Consider the following 20,381-nt stretch of genomic DNA (forward strand, 5'->3'; position numbering starts at 1 on the left):
CAAAATACAACCAACTAACCCTAAGAACAAACAATGTAAAAACCCATTAAAAGAAAAATAAGACAAAAGAAGTTTTTTAAGCTGAACCCCAACCAACCAACAGCAAAAAACCATTTTGTCTTTATGAAAATGAAGCATTTATACCGATAACATTCAGATGCAGTTTTACTGTATGTGGGGGTGTAATGTGTTGTGCAATCAAACTCCTATTGCCATGGCTTGGACTCCCATAAATATTGCTTTACGTAGGAGTTTTAGGGGAGAGGATGGGGATGTGGGCCAGGGAGGGGAGGAGGGGGGTATAAAACAAGACTGCTGGGTCCAGGTTTGCAGGAGGAGCAGTGAGTCTGCTGCAGAAGAGAAAGAAGAAGCTGTACCTGAACAGAAGCATCTGTAAACAAAGGTTAAACCATGCTGTGGTTTCTGCTGCTGAACTGTGCACTCTGCATGGGAGGACACGCTGCAGCTGGACAAAGAGGTGAGACACATGGTTTATGTTTTTTACACATTATTTTTGCTTTGGGCTGTGAAGGCGGGAAACAACAACTTGACTGATCTTTTGGGGAAATTAGACATCTTCCAGAGAAGATTGCTGAACTGGTAAAAGCCGTCCACTGGTACTATTTACATGTATTTATATGGATTATGAAAACTTCTACATACAACTGTACTTATGGAAATTGACCACCATTATTCAAGCAGTAGATGATCTTACAGTAAGCATAAAATGTCTAACATGGATGAAAAAATATATGTTAGAGGTTTGAAACTTGAATTATGATTTGTTTTTTATGCTTATTTTATTTATTTTTCCTGAGTATCTCATGAATAAATGAGTATTGTGGCTTGTGGCTTATGGAGGAGTAGTTTGAGTTTTCCGTGCAAAGGCTTTCTAAGTAGACAATAAGGAAAAATAATCACTGTAATCCTTTAGATGTAGAAAAAAAGTTTCATTTACTTTTCTATTAGCAGTGAGAGTGATTTATTTCCAGCATCTTTTCTGTGGAATCCATTCAGTAAACAGAGTTGCTGCTAATGGGAATACCACATTTCCTGCGCTTGCTGCTCAGGAGGTCTCTGCCCTCATACGGCTCCTCTGGGGGAAGGGGTGGTGGTGGGGTCTTTGGGTCAGTTAGTACAAGCAGCATGTTGCTTCAGGATCTGACCACACCTGAGCATCCTGTCCTGCTTTGAGATAAACCTTTCTACCAGAGAATCTGTGATTTTTTAAAAAATCCTCTGCAAATTAAGTGAAAAAGTGTAAGCATCTAATCAGTGTTTAGCAGCTGTACAATGCCATGACGGCCATGGAATCACATATTCTCAGTTTGGTTTCAGGCCTCATTCATATGTGGAAATAAATCAGATATTATTCGGATATCTGCAAATGAATCAGTAGTCAAAGCAGACAGATCAGATATTCCCTGGCACTGCCAGTTGTTATTGAAAATGGCACATTTTAATGATGTAATAACATGTACTCGGAAGATGGAAAATAAAACAATGAAGGATGATAGTTAAAGCCAGTGGTCAAATGCAGAAGTTACCTATCTCTTAAGCTTTGGGGCAAATAAACTGTTCAGGCAAAAATACAGGGGTCACTTTCAAGAGCAGATGTAAGCAGGTGGTCAAAAATGATCAGATATCGGCAGTTAACCAGATTTGGATATTAAGACTTTAAGTGTAAATTCAGCCACAATGTAATGAGACAGGAGCAAACTTAAGAATGACTGAATTTCCTCTGTAATTTCAGCTACACAACTATTAAGTTAGCTAACATGAGCCTCCATAACGCAGACTGAATGAAGCTGCAGCAGTGAAATCTCTGAGTGCCACTGAACTTTTCTTTTCTGGGAGGAAGGTTGTTTTATTTTTTCATTTAAATGTGACACGGCCTTGTTTCAAAGGAAAAAACATTCTTTTGGGCATTTCCGCCAGGTGTTGGCAGATAGCAGGAGAGGACCCAAATGTCGATGAGCAGCACCAGGATGAATTCAAACATTTATTTTAAGAAAAGAAAAAGCTTTCAGTTCCAAAATCAGGCAGGTAAAATCAGGCAGGCACAGAAACGCAGGTAACAGAAGTCCAACGAAGGAGGAGAACAAACAAAGAAACTGCAGTGGTATAAGTAGGGAGATACTAATTGGGGAAGTGACAACAGGTGAGTAGACTGCAAGACCAGTGAGGGACAGGTGAAACTAATCAGGGAGAGCAGACAATCAAAACTGGCTGGAAAACACAAGGACAGGAAGTGAAGTGACCTGAAATAAGAGGCGATGAGAGTAACAAAATAAAACAGGAAACACTAAGCTTGACTAAAGAATGGCATTAAACAAAGGAAAAACACGACCTCAGGAGCAGATCAGGACAATCTCTGCGTTGTTGGATAGTTGATATAAATGTTATAGAATCCACATTAAAAATCCAGAACACTTACTCTGTGTAACCATACAAATGCACAGACACCCACGGAGTTTAGTTCCTGGTAGCACAGGGGAATGTCCTTTCCAGAAAATCTTGTATCATTCCATATCTGGAAAATCAGTTTCGCAGCTGCAATCAAAACATCTCTGACTCCAGTGAATGCGGGGGTGGTGGATACAAGCGAGGCCTGCGGTGGCTGAGGAACGACAGGTATTACAGTAGACTTTGGTATCCGACAGGCAGTGGATCATGTTGTACAGGAGGACATGTGTTTTGTTCCTCCCCACACATGTCCATATTTGCTGAGTGAGCTTCTGGTCTCAGATGTTCAGCCGCCAGGAAGACTGATGAGGTGAAATGCGGCAGTTTGATGTCAATATGTTTGGTTGTTTGATCAAAACTGTTTGATGTTTAACTTGCAGGCATGCATCTGCGTACTGTACACACACACACACACACACACACACACACACGCACACACACACACACACACACACACACACTCACACACACACTTCACACTTCTGCTATCTGGGCCTCCATCAGCACTTTTGTCTCCTATATATGTAGGTGGTAATAACACATTAATTCACAATTAAGACATTCTACATATTTTATTGAGACTTTTTCACTCTAACACTCACTGTACCCTGTGTCCCCAACCCCAGCATCCTTACATTTACTGTTCTTTGTATGTTGTTCTGTGTGCTTTTAACTTGTTGGTACTTGATTTTATTTCTATGCCCTGCAGGGTGACCTTGGGTGACCTATTAAATAAAATGTAGTAGTAGTAGTAGTAGTAGTAGTAGTCGTAGTTTTTCATTTATTGAAACCAACAAGCTGAGGTTAAAGTAGAAATAGACTTTTTTTGCTTTATCTTATTATTATGTAAATGTTAATTGCACAATGTAATGACTTTAGAACAATAACACCATCTGCGTTTGGATTATCCCTCCTCTTCACTGTACAATTCTGATGGCACCGGTTACTATCTACTGGGAAAATGTAGGCCCAATTGATTGTAGAAAGGAAGTCTGTGGACCATCACGCATTCAAAATAGGAAGAAAATAGTGCCATTTCCCCAGTAGCTATTGGTAGCTATCCCCAGTTACCAAAGAGTATTAATGTAAATTTGATGCATTACCACCCACACTAGTGGAAATGGCCCATGGTGGAGCAACTAAAGTAACTGTGGAAACAAAATGCAGTGTGTCCTGTGTCGTGTTGTTGGTAGAATATAGAAAGCGATCTAGCTGTCTTCGTAACAGCAGCACAAACAATCATACAACTTGGTAAAGCTAGGGAAGTAAAAGTGGAGAAGTTTTTAAATCTGTTTTGTTAGTAAAATACTGAAACAATACCAAATGTTTCTTACCATGACCACTATGCTATAGACTGGAAAAATTCAAACTGTCTTAGAGTCCGTGGCTAAAACACTGTGTATGTGTGGACTGGCTCAATAGTAATTCAGCTGGTTATAATACCCGTGGTTATGTTATGTATCTCTTGAAACTTTGTTTTTCTTATTTTTTTCAGATGGAGAAATTATCAGTCAAATTAAAATGACGAATCTCGCACTGGCTGAGATCAGAGAGCTTCTGAAACAGCAGGTAAAACATAGAAAACATGAGCTTAATATGTATCTGTGCATGAGGCTGATGATGGCTAATGTGATCTGATATGTGATTGGCTTAATGATTCAAAAAACATTCCATTGATTGTATTTTTCAGATTAAAGAGATCGTATTCCTGAAGAACACTGTGATGGAGTGTGAAGCTTGTGGTAAGCTGACCAACTGAGCAGGAAATTTATATCAGCACTTTACTTACATGATAGTGAACGCAACACACATTTTCTATTTTAACATTCAATGTTTTCCCAACAGCTGTAATTTACAACTAAATGTGAAGTTTTGGTTGTTATGTAGGTAATTTTATGGTGATGATGACAGATAATTTTCTTACCTTTTCAACATTGTTTTAAACTTTTCAAGAACTCTTCTCTTAAAGTTTTTCAGATTTACAGACCTGCATAGGAAACCTGTATAAAAAAATAACATAAAGAAACACTGACACAATATATTTATATGGGAGTTTCATGACGTCATATGAAACTAACAAATTTACAACATACGTGCAAACAAATCGGATTAGATGATACAAACCTTCTCTCTCCTCAGGGATGGGAGGAATGCAGCCTCGTCCCTCCTGCGTGCCCAACCCCTGTCACCCAGGGGTGAAGTGTAAGGAGACACCTCAGGGTATTAAGTGTGGACCCTGTCCAGAGGGTATGGAGGGCAATGGTACCCACTGCACTGATGTGGATGAGGTACACAGAGATATCATAGGATAGAATGCAAAATAATACAATGCATCTTTGTGATAGTAAAAGTATCTACCTCTAAGTCATTATAAAGTGAAAAGGGTTTCCTCCATTTTCTTTGTCTTGCAACAATATGGTCCATCCACATGGATGTTTTCACTTAATTCCTGATTAGATCTCTGGGTTTGTTGCACCTGTTAAGACGGTAGAGTGTCATCTCTTTTATTCTTATGAGTTTATGTAGTTTTGTCACCTCACGTACCTACCAGCAAAGCTCAACCCAACTTCAATCTGTGGTCTAATCAGCTGTTATAAATAAAAAACACCTGTGTCTGTCACTTCTATCAATCCGCATTAGATTGTCATTAATGAACTTCCACCTATTATCCTAAAGCTCAAATTTTAATATATTCATCTAATAAAGTGTCTTGATGTGTTTTTCTGGGATTTTTTTGTCGACAGTGTACCGTGATGCCATGCCACATGGGTGTGCGGTGCATAAACACATCCCCAGGTTTCCGCTGTGGTGCCTGTCCTCCTGGATACACTGGCCCCCAGATCCAGGGCGTTGGCCTTGCCTACGCTACAGCCAACAAACAGGTCAGCATCATCTCCGTATACACCCACATGCAAATGCACACTGTTCAGCTCCTCTAAACTAATACCTCTGTCACTATCAGTACTTTAACAAAATAAGGAAACAAAAGGCTAAAGAAATACTCTGGAACACATAATGGTGTTAAAAAAGTCTCAATTAAACCCCAATTTTTCAAAAAAGGTCCACTTACATACTTTTTGACCATGTCCTACAACCCTCCTATGATAAAGCTTGTAAGTTAAGTACATTTTATCACAGATATTATTCAAAGGCGATGCACTATATAGTGCCTTTATGGGAGTTTGAGTCATCAGGGGCCACTTTTCATATATATATATATATATATATATATATATATATATATATATATATATATATATATATATATATATATATATATATATATATATATAGGGGGCTCCTGTCTCTCTTGACGTTGCACCCCAACTATTATGTATAACACATTTAAATGACAAAAACAATATCAATATATTAAACTGTATTCCAAGATTAATTGCCCTTGACGATTAAGATAGGCAACCTATGTAATCAAATGTTTAAAAAGAACTGTGAAATGTACCATGCTGAATGATGCTAATTTAATTTAAAAAATAATGTTATATAATGTTTTTTGGTATTACCTTGAGAAAAGAAACTCTCCAGTCTGCACCTCAACATGTTTATCTTTGCTTCTCAGCAGCTCCTTTCAAAATGCATCATCAACACCTCCTCACTCCCTTCTGTACATACAGTATGTCACACTGGGTGCACTGGACTGTTTCAGCACCACCTTCATCCTCGACACACAGCTGTCTTCACTCTGCCACACTTCATGTTTTTTCCAGCCTCTTATTTCCGTTGATGTCCTCTCTGTGTGTTTGTCCTGTCAAGGTGTGCAGAGATATCAATGAGTGTGAAGGCCTTAACAATGGAGGCTGTGTGGAGAACTCCATCTGTATGAACAGCCCTGTGAGTATTAACAATAGGAATTTACAATAAACCAACAACAGCAATTTAAAGTGAGATTAGGCAACTTTAAAAGAAAATTCAGGATATCTCTTATATCTTATGAAAGAAATGTTTTTATAAGCAGGAAAATGCACCATAACTTACTAGCCACACTTGACTGGTAGCTTATGGTGGCTTATACTAACAAACTTTAGATATTTAGTATTTCTGTATAACTGACATTACTGAGTCAGTTCGCCGATCTGTACTTTTGGTGCCACATTTTACCGTTGTCACTTCTGTCCACAGTATCTGTTAAGTCCCCTTTATTCTGTGAAAATAACAGCAATATTGCAGGATAATTTCATGTCACACTGTGTCATGGGTATTCGTGCGTGTGTGTTTGTGTGTGATCAATTTTGAGCCAGAATAATGCAAGCCAACTGCCTATGTCGTTTTGTTTGTTTTGCCTCCATTATGTTTTCTAATACTGAAAAATGGAAGTAGAGCTTAAATTTAACATTGGCGACTGTATTCCATGTCACTTCATGATTTAGTATAGTAAGTATAACTCGTGTAAAATCCAATATGGTGCAAAGGTTTTCCTATTAGCTTCTTGGTGCAATCTTTGGAGGTTCTATCACAATAAAACCAGTGTGAGAACATAAAGTGATCCTTGCCCTTATCAGTGATTTAATATTTCTGTTTCCTCTGTGTCGCCAGGGCTCATTCAGGTGTGGTCCCTGTAAGACGGGCTATGTTGGGGATCAGCGGCGTGGCTGTAAGCCGGAGAGAGCCTGTGGGAATGGCCAACCCAACCCCTGCCACGCCAGCGCTGGATGCACAGTCCATCGAGATGGTGTAATTGAGTGTCAGGTGAGTAAATCAAACTATTTTTTTTGTTCTGAGTTGACACTGAGTCTCTCAGAGCAAAAGTGGGCAGTTTCACACTTTAGCTGTCCCAAGACAGGAGTGTGGGATTTTAATGTTCTATGATTTTAAAGTATGAAGATCTTCATTGTCTACTTGTTTAAAGTTTTAATGCATTAGTTTCCTTGTGCTGAGAAAGTCTTATTAATGGGAAGATTTATTGTTATAGCCCCTATTTGTTATTTTTCAGACTTATTCATAAAATTGGAACTAAAGCAGCTTTAAAAAATAATCATAATAAATCATGTGAAAAACAGGAATATTTATTATCTTTTGTAAGAGCACTCTGTCTTTGATACCCCTCCTCTTCACTATCCATTACCTGTGCCAAATTGAACCAATTATACTCAATTTACTGCTACAGTTATTTAGAAGTTCATCTAACTGTGACCACCAGGTAGAGCTTTAAAATATATAAGTTTGTACAAAGCTGCTAAACAGATTTGACCCAACTCTGTGAAACATATAACTTTAAGTACCTGAGCCAGAAACCGTGCAACCAAAGGTCTGTTTGAGCACTTAAGGTCATCTGGTGCTGTGTGCAGTAAGCAACTGGGGCAATGAAAACAGTCTGTACAGTACATAAAACATTATCCATACTCACAGTGTGGAGTCGGATGGGCTGGCAACGGCTACCTCTGCGGGCCGGACATTGACATTGATGGTTTTCCCGATGAGAGACTGGCCTGTCCTGAGAGGAACTGTAACAAGGTGAGCCTCCAAAAGAAGTCTTTAAAGATTAGTGACACATAATCGGCATAAATGATCATAATGTAGTCATCTGCAAAGAATCAAATATTCACAGGTTATATGTAGATATGATAATGTAATGTATGCTGTTGAGAAATTGAATGAGTGTATAAAGTAAACCTTTGTTGTCAGAAAAGAACAATTTGACCAAATTTCAAAGCTAAAACTTTATTCAGTTTAGCAGCTCTAAACTGAAGCATGTTCTTCATGGTGGGAGAAACTGACCCATAACACTACATATCCAACACTGTCAGTAATTTTACTACATCTGATTTCAGTCTATATTAATAGAATGTGTTTTTTTTTTTCAGGATAATTGTCTCACCGTTCCCAACTCTGGTCAAGAAGATGCTGACGGTGATGGAATTGGAGACGCCTGTGATGACGATGCAGATGGAGATGGGATCCCCAATATGCAGGTTCATCATAGGAGACAGACAGTGTTGGGATGATGAAAATGATTTGAAATACTTGAAAATCTAGAAAAGCCTGTGTACATCTGTGTTACAGGATAACTGTGTGTTGGTGCCTAACGTGGACCAGAGAAACATTGATGAGGACGATTTTGGTGATGCCTGCGACAACTGCCGTGCCGTCAAAAACAATGACCAAAAAGACACTGATGTGGACAAATTTGGTGATGAGTGTGACGAAGACATTGACGGGGATGGTTAGTATACTGCATATGTTTTAAACTGTGTCACTTCAATGGGTATTTCTTCACACGTTAAGCATTGATGTTTTGGGTTAAGAACTGTGGAAGCCCATATCCATCAATGTATAACTCATTATGATGAGAATGTTTATGAAAAAAATGAGTAACTTTCTGACATTTCTCAGTACACTGAGTTAAGTAAGTCATTCTGAGAAAGTTGTTCATTATTTTCAGATACTAACTCATTATTTTGACCAAGTTTCTCATCATTTTAAGATATTAGGTCATTATATTAAGAAAGTTTCTGAGCATTGTGAGATATTAAGTCATTATTTTGGGATATTATGTCATGTCATTATGTCATTTTAAGATATGTTATTTTTGCAATAGTAAGTAAGAAAGTTATTTTGAGATACTAAGCCCTTATTTTGAGAGTTTCTCATTCTTTGGGGAAACATTCTCACTATTTGCAATACTAAGTCATTATTTTAAGATACTCAGTCATTATTTTTGCAAAAATCTCTCATTATTTTGAGATACAGATCCCAAGTTATCCTTTTGAGATACTAAATTACTATATCAAGAAATTTCTCCTTACAATAACTAATAGGGTCTTTTTTTACCATTACATCGGCAGAAATGGGATATAATGAATAGTATAGTTTGATTCTTCGTACCAATATTTGTAAATGCTAATACAGGAGAGGCCTGTAATTAATTAATTAATTAATTATCAATTAATTAATAATGTAATTATGACTGTATGTTCTTTGACACATACAATACGTACAGCTAAATTATATACCAAAAGCAGGAAGAAACAAAGCTTTAACGAAAATAATGGAGGAATAATATAATCTACCTCAACATTCACTGGTTCCCACTTTATTCTCAGGAATCCTGAATCACCTGGATAATTGCAAAAGAGTTCCCAACACTGACCAGATAGATCGTGATGGAGACAAAGTGGGAGACGCCTGCGACAGCTGTCCTTATGTCCCAAACCCTGACCAGGTCACAAACCTCTTTATGTGTTGTTAGCTGGTTCTGTAAGAGAAAGATGTCACCTCTTAATCAATATATATATTTATAAAATGGAACGTTGCAACAACTGTTCCAAGTATAAAAAATTGTCACATTTAAAACTTTATACCCAACATTCAAAATTAAAGTTTGAAAGTTCGAAATTAACAGTAAAAAATCAAACTGATCTGCTTCATCCAGACTGTGTGGACAGAGTTTTATCAGATTTGAATAACAGTAACAAACAACATGGACAAACAACTGCAGATTACACATTTTGCAAAAACTTAAATCACCTTTTCCATCTGAGCCACAGCAAAATACAATTTCTGCTTTAACTGTGGCATTAAAAAAGGTCATGTTATGAACTATATAACTCAAAATAACACACTGAAGTAGTTTTTCAGAGAATTTAAAACCCCAAACGCAAAAAACTTTTGATGATGGAGAGGTAATTAAGAGCTCTTATCAATGACATCTGCAAAAAAAGCTTGAAAACCAACAGCGGCAGTAAATTCTGTTTGACTTTGTTCAGTTTCCTACTAACAATAACTCATTTCATCTTTAGACGGATGTGGACAATGACTTGATTGGAGACCCCTGTGACACTAACAAGGACAGGTACTGTGTGACCTCATCAATCACATCATATACATATATTTTTTAATTATCTGTGTAACAAGCATACTGGAGACCAAAATCAGCATGTGCCAGTAAAAGTCTCTCATGTCCAGTGATGGTGACGGTCACCAAGACTCTCGGGACAACTGTCCAGCCGTCATCAACAGCTCCCAACTGGACACCGACAAGGACGGCATAGGAGACGAGTGTGATGATGACGACGATAATGACGGCATCCCAGACCTGCTGCCACCTGGTCCTGATAACTGCCGTCTGATCCCTAACCCTCTGCAGGAGGACTCTAATGGTGGGTAATAGCCCCAACTACTGTAAGTCCAGTCCAGTAAATAATAAAGAAAAGTTTGGGGTTTTTTTTAAGACGGCCTTTATATTTATCTTTTCAGGTGATGGTATTGGCAACATATGTGAGAGAGATTTCGACAACGACACTATCATCGACACCATCGACGTCTGTCCAGAAAACGCTGAGGTCACCCTCACTGACTTCAGGGAGTACCAGACTGTGGTTTTAGATCCAGAGGGAGATGCACAGATCGACCCCAACTGGGTGGTGCTGAACCAGGTTAACTATTTGTTCTTGTTTTTTTCTGTGTGTGTGTGTGTGTCCCAAAATACTGAACATCTTCTTGAATCCTGCTTAAATTTACTTTGTCTGTGCAGGGAAGAGAGATTGTCCAGACTATGAACAGTGATCCTGGACTGGCTGTTGGTAAGAGTATTATATCTGCTATTTAAAGGAATAGAGTGCATATCCACAAACCCTTAGTGGGACATGTGGAGGATACAAAAAAAACTTCAAACACAACCCAAAGAGTGCTTGAATCAAATGGTAAATGGTAAATGGACTCTATTTGTATCGTGCTTTTCTAGTCTTATTGACCACACAAAGCACTTTCACACAACATTGTCACATTCACCCATTCACACACGCATTCACACACTGGTGGCCGAGGCGGAGGAGCCAGATGTCGAACCACTGACCTTCCAATTAGAGGACGACCTGCTCTACCTCTTAGCCACAACTGCCCTCTTTAATTTTATAAGCAACATACTAGCACCTCTAAAGCTAAAAAATGAACATGTTTGATAGCTGTTTTGTTTCCAGTCTTTATGCTAAGCTAAGCTAACTGGCTGCTATAACAATCGAACGATGTGCTGGTACCAATCTTTTCATCAAACATTAGGTAAGAAAGCAGATGTGTATGCCTAAAAAATGTCTGACTATTTCTGATGTCTCCACCAGGTTACACGGCTTTCAGCGGCGTGGATTTTGAAGGGACGTTTCACGTAAATACGGTAACGGATGACGACTATGCAGGATTTATCTTTGGGTACCAGGACAGCTCCAGTTTCTACGTGGTGATGTGGAAGCAGGTGGAGCAGATCTACTGGCAGGCGAACCCGTTCAGAGCCGTGGCAGAGCCAGGCATCCAGCTGAAGGTAGCATATTGTGTTCAGACACAGAGGAACTTCTCAGCTGCTTAGTTACAAAAAATATGTTTACCACTTAATAATAACTGAAAAGATAAAGCTTCATTTATAAAAGGCAAATCATCTGCAATGGCTAATAATTCATTTCTAATGATCTGATTATAGATCAGTTGTAATCCATTAATATGAACAGCTTTTGGGGTTTCCAGGTGGTGGAAAAACCTCATTAGGGTGATCCCTAAACCGCCTTCCTTCTGGGAAAGTGCTGTGAAAGTTAGTCAGTAGTTAATGTTAATAAATGATAAGTAATAAGCTTTCTCCCAAAAATCCATGGTTTAAAATTCAGAGGGGTCTCACATATGAATTAAAAAGTGAAACAGAAAAGCATGCTGGAGGACAGTTTTTCACAGCCTCGTAACTGAGAAGTTGTTGCTGTTAATGGCTTACAACTGAAATGTGCCTTATCAGAAAGTGGTACTGATCACCAGTATTAGAGGAAGACATAATCGCTTTGTTAAAGGTTAAATTCTGTGTTTTTAAAGGTGACAATATTCAGTTCTTTACACTTTACAATGGTTTTATAGCACACAGAGTTGCCATGACAAGTAATCCACTGCAATCAAAGGACGTGAAAGATTAGTCCAGAGACTCAGACTTCTTTTCATTTGTTGTTTTGAAAAGGCTGTCAAGTCGGACACGGGTCCAGGTGAAAATCTGAGGAACGCCTTGTGGCACACTGGTGACACGAGCGACCAGGTCAAACTACTGTGGAAAGACGCACGTAATGTTGGCTGGAAGGACAAAACTTCCTACCGCTGGTTTCTCCAACACCGACCCGCTGACGGCTACATCAGGTACTGACTGAGTTCAAGGAATAATCTTACACAAAAAAAACTATTTGTTTGCAGAAAGTCAGATGATTTCAGAGATGGATTTCACGTCTGTGCATTCAGTTGGTCCCTGACATATGTAGCCTAACCTCTGCACAAGGACAGGGACGCAGGAAAGACTGCAAAAAGAATAAACCTTCCAATTCCCTAATCATTGTCTTTACAAACAATTATGAAAAGTTTTGTTGTTGTGTTATGTTATTACCTGCTTTCTGTTGGTGTGCAGGGTTCGTTTTTACGAGGGTCCTCAGATGGTGGCGGACACAGGCGTCATCATAGACGCCACAATGAGAGGAGGTCGACTGGGAGTCTTCTGCTTCTCCCAGGAGAACATCATCTGGGCCAACCTGCGCTACCGCTGCAACGGTGAGAAGAGTTTCACTTTCTAAAATAAGAAGATTCTGACTATGCATTAAAGTGTGCTTTCAAAATTTTTCAGCTAATTGTTGTACATAGCCTACAGCTATTTAAAGTTAAAAGAAAAAAAAATTGTTCACCTGTTTCATTCAGCTTTGCCAAAAAACAGCCAAATATAGCTACATACAAATTTAAAAAAAAAAAAGAGAGAGATAAGAATGCAGCCACAACAGTAACTTTCTCACTCAATGTTGAGTTTTTCCTTCGGCTGCTCAAACTGTAAACCAGACAGAGATTTCACCTCCTGTTGTTTCTCTCTGCAGACACTCTTCCTGAGGACTTTGACACCTACAGAGCCCAGCAGGTGCAGCTGGTGGCCTGATGACAATAAACAAGCCCAGGGAATTCTGGGAAACACTCTCCAAAGCACAACTGGAGTCAGAAATAAAATAATCATTTTGCAAAAAATTATTAACAAAAAAGCCCACCGCACAAGTTTGAAAGTAAAAACTGTTCTGACAGAAGAGGAAATGCCAGAGTAGTAAACGTAAATATAACACGACTTTTCGAATTGTTTAGCTGTTACCAAACCCTAAATAATATTGTGACAAAATATTGTCTACTGTATATTTACATTTCTATGTATACTTTTGAAGGAAGAAATATTGCAAAGATTTCACTGTCACTAATAAATATATGTGGATTTTGGTAAATTATGTGCTGCATCTGAATGAATTTAAACTGTAACCATTTACTGTGGCTGCACAGCTGATTGTGCAGGTTAAAAAATTCAGATTCTAGTTTAACACAATGTTTGCTTATTAGCATTTGCGAAATGTTTAATTTGAGGTACTTTTAAATTGCAAATTACAAATAATCGTATAAACTTGTGAATTGTTGATCATTCATATTAGGTTGAAAATGATTTATATTTGTCATGTATAGCATCTTTAAAAGACTAGAAAAGCACATATTAATGGTGAAGCCCTGTAATAATTGGTTAACTGCAAAAAAAAAGGTCAAACATTTGATTTTCAGTAACAGACGTGACTTTTTTTTTTTCAAACTCAACAGCTTTTAGTGGAAATCAACATTCTGAACATGTCACAAGCATGCACATATCCAAAATAATCTTTTAAATTTTGCATTTGGAAATACAGATTACAAAATAGAAACGATAGCAAAGACAATATACAACAGGGTCGAAACACCATGCAGGTCCACAGCAAACACGCTGCGATGTTGTAAAATGACATCGGACAGTTTCTTTTAATCGGCATATTCTGCAAATCAAGACTAAGTGCAGAGAAAAATCTGTCTTCCACATTCAATTTAATTGACATTTTTCTTTCATCTTATAAACAAATGGTCACATAAGGAGAATCACATGGCAACAAATAAATAACTACAGATCTTTTACTACGACTTACAGGACAACAGTGATTTTATGCTATTCTCACTATAAGCTTTAAGTGGAACTCAAACCGTGTTTTTCCAGAGAGAGTTGTAGAGTCATTTAGAAAACCCCGTGTTATTAAAGGGACATTTTATTCAGACCTAAAACACTCTGGGAACAAGCAGTAAAGGCCGAGCAGCAACTCTTTCCTTTTATCCTGGGACTCCTTTTTGAGTTTCACTCATCTGCTTTTTCAGTTCAGGGCAAGATTCTGGCTGCACTGCTTTTTAACACATCAGCTGTGATAACAAGTAATGCAAGTCAATGGTGTCTCAGAATAAAACAAGCAGGTAAGTTTTAAAAATATACTTCGAAGTGTTTATCTCACGTTTGGAAAACGGACTTGTTTGTTAGCTTGGAAATTTTGCCTTCTATATTTCAGTGTTTAGTCTCAAACACAGTAAAACTTTTATGAAATTAGCGTAAAGTCTCAAAATGCAAATTCATGCTCAACATGTGAGAACGAAAAGTTGTCCCATCAAGAAAGTTTCAGGCAAAGACAACAAAGTTATGGTGTATTAGCTGCCGAACTTGAACTTTAACATTTGCTGGTGTAAGGGTAAGGTCACACATGAGCAAAATTACAAGTGAATATTTGCCTTTCGGTGACTTCAATGTGAGCAGAGGGGAACAAAAAATGTTCGCTTCCGGTGGCAAAGCAAATCCACATCTTCATATCGTGTGGAGCTGAACTTTGACCGCTGAAATTACAACCTCAAACATTGGCAAACAATTACGTGTGAAGGAGATTCAACACAAGAGATGGTGCCTCAGGAAACAGTCATGGGATGTGAGACAGCATTTATTAGCAAACTAGCTAACGTTATGTATCAAACTGACTTTCTGTGTCAGGCACTGCCCACAAATAGGAAAGTGATGGTCACTCGCTTGCATTGCGTGACCATGCCCTCGGGGTAGACTACAATCACACATGAGCAAATGCTGGCAAATGACATGGAAAGCTAGCTTTCAAGCTAATGTTGGCTAGCTTGCTAATAAACTGCAAACTATGATATTGGTACATTTTCTTTGTTCTTATGCTCCATTTCTGTTTCACTCTCAGCCCGACAGCAGCTTTAATGGGAGGCAGATTGAATTTTTTTTGGCCAATATCAAATAAAAGTGGCCTGTTAGACACAAAAACAATCACTGTCTTCTCCACACTTCTGCTGCCTGAAAAAGGGGTCGTGTTTAACATATTCACATGAAGAGTCCATATTAGCACCCCCCTCTCGTATTCACAACCTTGTATGCTCAGATTTCACGACTTTTCATACACAACTTCCAATGTTGTAAACACGAGCTCAACAGTTTTATCTTAACTCAGTAATACTTCTTTGTTGTTGGTTGAGGCTGCTTCTTAGACAGTCAAAATTCACCGAAGTTGAACAATGATTCAAATTTGCTTTACTACCGGAGGTAAATGTTGTATTCACCCCTCTGCTCACATTGAATGGAAGTGAATGGGAGGCAAATATTTTCTGATGTTAATCTCACTCATCTGTGACCATAGCCTTACAGTTGCTTTTTGCTGACCGTCCTTGTTGGCATGACAGTTAAAAAAAGGCATCTAAAATGGTTATCACACGATTTTGTAATTTTTTTCACTTTAAGAGCACATACACCAGTGTGAGCTTTAATGAAAAATCCATCAAAACTCAACTCAGATCAACTCTTCTTCACTACAACATGCTTCATGGACCAATGTTTTTTTGTGTGTGTTTTTTTTTTTTACTGTCTCACCTGCAAGAAGGGTTGATACATTTTAATTTTGCTGAAATCCTATTCTTCACATCCAAAACATGTAATTTGCATTTTTTTTAGAGTTGCAGCTAATCTCGTTAAGTGAGACTGTTGCAGCGGCGTACGGTACTCTAGTGGTGGCAGTTTGTAGTCATGGTGCAGACTGTCTCACTTGTGTTGGCCTGTTATTGAGGTTGCAACTAAGCCGTCCAACTATTTACTGTAGTACTATCTCACTCAAACTCAATACAATTTTTCATCTGGGGGGGGTGACCAATGAAGAAATACATTCGGAGTGCCGTTCCTTTCCAACACGAGAGCGCAAGCTGCACTGGAGTAAGCCCTTTCTAGTTTTGCATCCCCTAAATTCTTCACAGATAAAAAACAAGACAAGCCAAAATATAGTTTACAAAGGAAAATAGAGAATTCATCTTTTCTTTGACATGAAAATATCTCCGGACTATACATCCGGAGTGAAACAGTCAGCATTCACATCGGGCAGAACAGTCCCTGCTCAAAAGCCAGAAAGTCACAAATAAAGTGCGAAGCAACTAGTGGACTAAACATTGCACAAAAATCGAAAGGAAAGCAAAACAAAACAGGAGTACACTTTACACAGTCCAGAACCTGACATGATAGGCAACGACAACATAAAACAATCATATCTGATGTCATTAAACACACTCAGCACAGCTAGATCAAACTCCTGTACATCACATGGGATAAGGATCTGCGAGATGTGTCTATCATGTCATGCAGTTGACTGCGTAATGCAGAAGCTTCGGAGGATTAAAGTCCATGTATGCAAACAATGAGTGCACGTGCCAATCTGCGAACTCTGCGAGACAGAACCTGCTCCTATTTTTTCAAGAAAGCCAAAAGGGTTGTGCTGACGGAGAGGAGGGGGCCAGATCGACTGCGGGTTAAAGAGTCTTACACTGGTATGCTGTGTAAACACGTATGTTGTGAGATGCTACGTTAGGACGAGAGAGACTGAGTGATTCCTCAGAGGGGAAGAGGGGGTAACTGAAGAGCAGAGAGAAGTAGAGGTCCGACCGTGACGGGGCCGAAAACTCCAAACGTCATTTGGCAAACAGGCTAAAACTAGGACACTGCCACAGAAAATACATTCTCTTATCATTCGTGAAGTAGCATTATACAGAGATGGAGGTAACAGAGTCACTTAACAGGAGTTAACTGTCGCCCAGGAGAAACCCACACATGCATCCCTTTAGACTTTGTGACAGCGTTATGTTACACAAATCAAACCTGCGCAGCTATAGAAGGCCTTCATGAGGTTTTGACTGTCAGTTTTAGTCATGCATTTTGTTTCAGCTATAGCTTATGTACAAGGTCAGTGTGAAGGACTAGTATTCATTAGGATGACAGGAAGGAAGTGACGGGGAAAAAGCTCAACTCACTGGCATTACTGGGAACGCAGATATAAAGTTTGGGCTCAAACACATTTTGTTTTAGGAATTAAACGTGTAGAGAATAAGTTTTATACATTTTGTTTCAGTGACTTAAAGGAAAAATCCAACAAATAAAAACTGCTGGGTAAGTGTTGTGCATTTCTGGGCCTTTTTTTCGTGGTTTATTTTTTCTTCCTAAAGGTAACTGGCCTGTTAACAAACATTTCCAGAAACTAAAACACTGTATCACAAAGAAAGGGTTTCTTTTTAGAGCAGCAATTTTGAATTAATGTTCAACAGTCACGCAGGAAGAGATGTGTGAAGGAGGAGAGGAAGGCTTAAATAATGGAGCAAATTACCAATGGAAGAGGTAGGAGGCAGGGTAAGAGGTTCACAGAAAAAGAGATGTCACTTCATGTCAAAGTAAAGCTGGATTTATACTTCTTGTTACTCAGGCATACAAAAAAGGTTCTGTGTACGATTTCACTCGTTGATTGTCATAGCACCACTGCAACACACAAACTCATCCAGTTTACTTTTTTCTTCCCTTTCCTAACACAGAACGATGAAGTCAAGCTTCATCTTGAATTACAAATTTGTCTACTGACTGAAAAGTAAACAATAACTGAGCATGTAATCATGTAATCAGGATTATGTAACCAGATAGCAAATGTAAGTAATAACTATAGTCAGACCAGATTGTATTTGGAAAAAAGGTGTTAATTAGCCCATAGTTACATTGTCAAGAACTACTAGATTACATTTTTAAAATTACATCTCTAAAATATGGCAATTTTAAAATTAGCAAACTTTTTCATGATTACCAATGCGCTATTAACTCATGAAAAGCACGTCTGCCATACATGGTTTCTAAAACAAGTGCTCCACTTTGTGGCAGTGAAGGTGTGGTAAAGCAAAATCAATGATTCTTTCTAATCACATTGAAAATGTTAGAAAATACTTGTTGAAAACATGAAAAAAGGCTGTAAACTGTAATTCTGCATTGTAGAGTTAGCCCATTAAACTGTTTTTCTCCATTTCTGTGCCCAGGATATTTAAGGCAGGCTTAAAAAACCCATCTGATGATACAATGGAACCATCTCGCCACTCGCACACTGGGGGCGAACAGAATGACACCAGTGTATAATATAATGCTATGAGCGCTGACATTGGTAACAACTGTAGCATTGTTTTAGCTCCTTCAACAGACACACCATCAGTGTCTCAGAGCAGGTAATACCGCTAATGTTTTCACTATTTTGAAACCCAATTTCATATACTTGGTGATTTTTTTAATAATACAGATTTGGCGTGGTGTATCAGACTCATTACTTTAAGGTGGTCTTTGATGAGGATGATTTAATTTGTCAAAATGTAAACAGTGAATATGCAAAATCAAAATTTTATTTGCACTGAAAATGTTTTTAAAATGTTTCAAGGGGGAAAAAATTATATTTTTTGGAATTCCAATTCATGTGGATGCCTCCATTTTTTAAACTATAAGGTGCATTGTGTAAATGTCTGATTTTGAAATAATATTAAAATATTCAGATTAAATTACTTTGTTTTGTACTCCAATTGATTGCATTACTAATTCCCCAAATTGCCATGTAATTTGTATTCAGTAACTAGCCAGATTTCAAAGTAATCTGCCCCAACCCTGTTTGTTCAGCATGCATTTTCATTAACTTTGTAAAAGAGTAAGGAGTCTGCAAGCCCCGAACTTAAAATAAATCATTTAGAATAAAAAAATAAATGAAAATTAGGGAATTTTGGGACTCCATGTCGCACAGCAATAATGGCTGAAAGGACTGTGATTAGTTCTTTAAATTACCATGCCAGATCACAATAAAAATTTGCCCAGTGTTATTGAATATCCTCCCTTTAAATAACTTAAACCCATCTTCACTATCAATGATCTCTTTTAACATCAATAACATATCAGAAAAAACAGGCTTAACTGACAATTAACAGCTATTTATCTCATTAGCTCTGCTGCAATGTTTTTTTTAAGCACATCATTTCAAAAGAATAAATCCAGCTTTATGTGTTAAAACAATAAAACATCAGCGGTGGATTTTTCCTTTAAGGGTCTTTTTTTGTCTCATTTGCATAGGAATCACAGATCTGTTGAAGGCAAACAAAACCTTTGATGGAGTAAATTTACAGCAGATGACAAACACTTCAACTAAAACAAATTGGACAGCTGTAGAGGTGTGCAGTAAAACCAACGTGATTCCTTTTCAGGAGGTAGGGAGGAGAGAGGGTGGAAGGAGAGGTTGGAAAATCTTCCCAACAGCGCTTTAGGTGAGTACATGATTAGCACGTCTGTACATGAACATTACAATATACCAAACATGATCCCACAGACCTACACAGACCTTTCAGGGAAACTCTGACAAAAGGCCAAAGGCAGATTGAAATTTTGACACAATTTGTTTTTGACACATTTTGGCGAAGGAGAGTGTGTCATGGATGTAGTCAGAGATGATATTAACATGTACATTTTCAGATGAAACTCCTGTAAACATTTTTTCGGTAAACAATTTTAGACTCTACTACATCCCTGATTGTTTGTGTGACTGTTTTTGTTGTTATGTAACACTGAATCTAATGGGGCCAACCTCAGTGCTGTTGCAAAAATTGCATACAATATTAAATATATATATATATATATATATATATATATATATATATATATATATATATATACACACACACTCATATTATTCCTTAAACATACCCTTTATGTACTTATCCAGTTTACTAAATGGCATAAACAGACGTTCTGCGATAAA

At 38.1% G+C, this 20,381-nt stretch overlaps 1 protein-coding gene across 1 annotated transcript; it reads left to right on the forward strand.

Moving 5' to 3' along the window:
* The first annotated feature begins 343 nt into the window (after positions 1-343).
* On the forward strand, positions 344-13,688 carry comp (cartilage oligomeric matrix protein). Its single transcript, XM_042512589.2, has 19 exons — positions 344-478; positions 3,962-4,035; positions 4,157-4,208; positions 4,606-4,754; positions 5,211-5,348; positions 6,238-6,315; positions 7,018-7,170; positions 7,831-7,935; positions 8,286-8,393; positions 8,485-8,644; positions 9,525-9,643; positions 10,221-10,273; positions 10,387-10,580; positions 10,678-10,856; positions 10,955-11,003; positions 11,538-11,734; positions 12,407-12,579; positions 12,842-12,981; positions 13,296-13,688. Exons 1-19 carry the CDS (start codon positions 412-414, stop codon positions 13,352-13,354), a joined length of 2,247 nt encoding a protein of 748 aa, XP_042368523.1. The 5' UTR covers positions 344-411; the 3' UTR covers positions 13,355-13,688.
* The last annotated feature ends 6,693 nt before the right edge of the window (positions 13,689-20,381 follow it).

This window comes from Plectropomus leopardus, chromosome 5 (genome assembly GCF_026936395.1).
Source record: "Plectropomus leopardus strain MGB_pleo_1.0 chromosome 5, ASM2693639v1, whole genome shotgun sequence".
NCBI lineage: Eukaryota > Metazoa > Chordata > Actinopteri > Perciformes > Serranidae > Plectropomus > Plectropomus leopardus.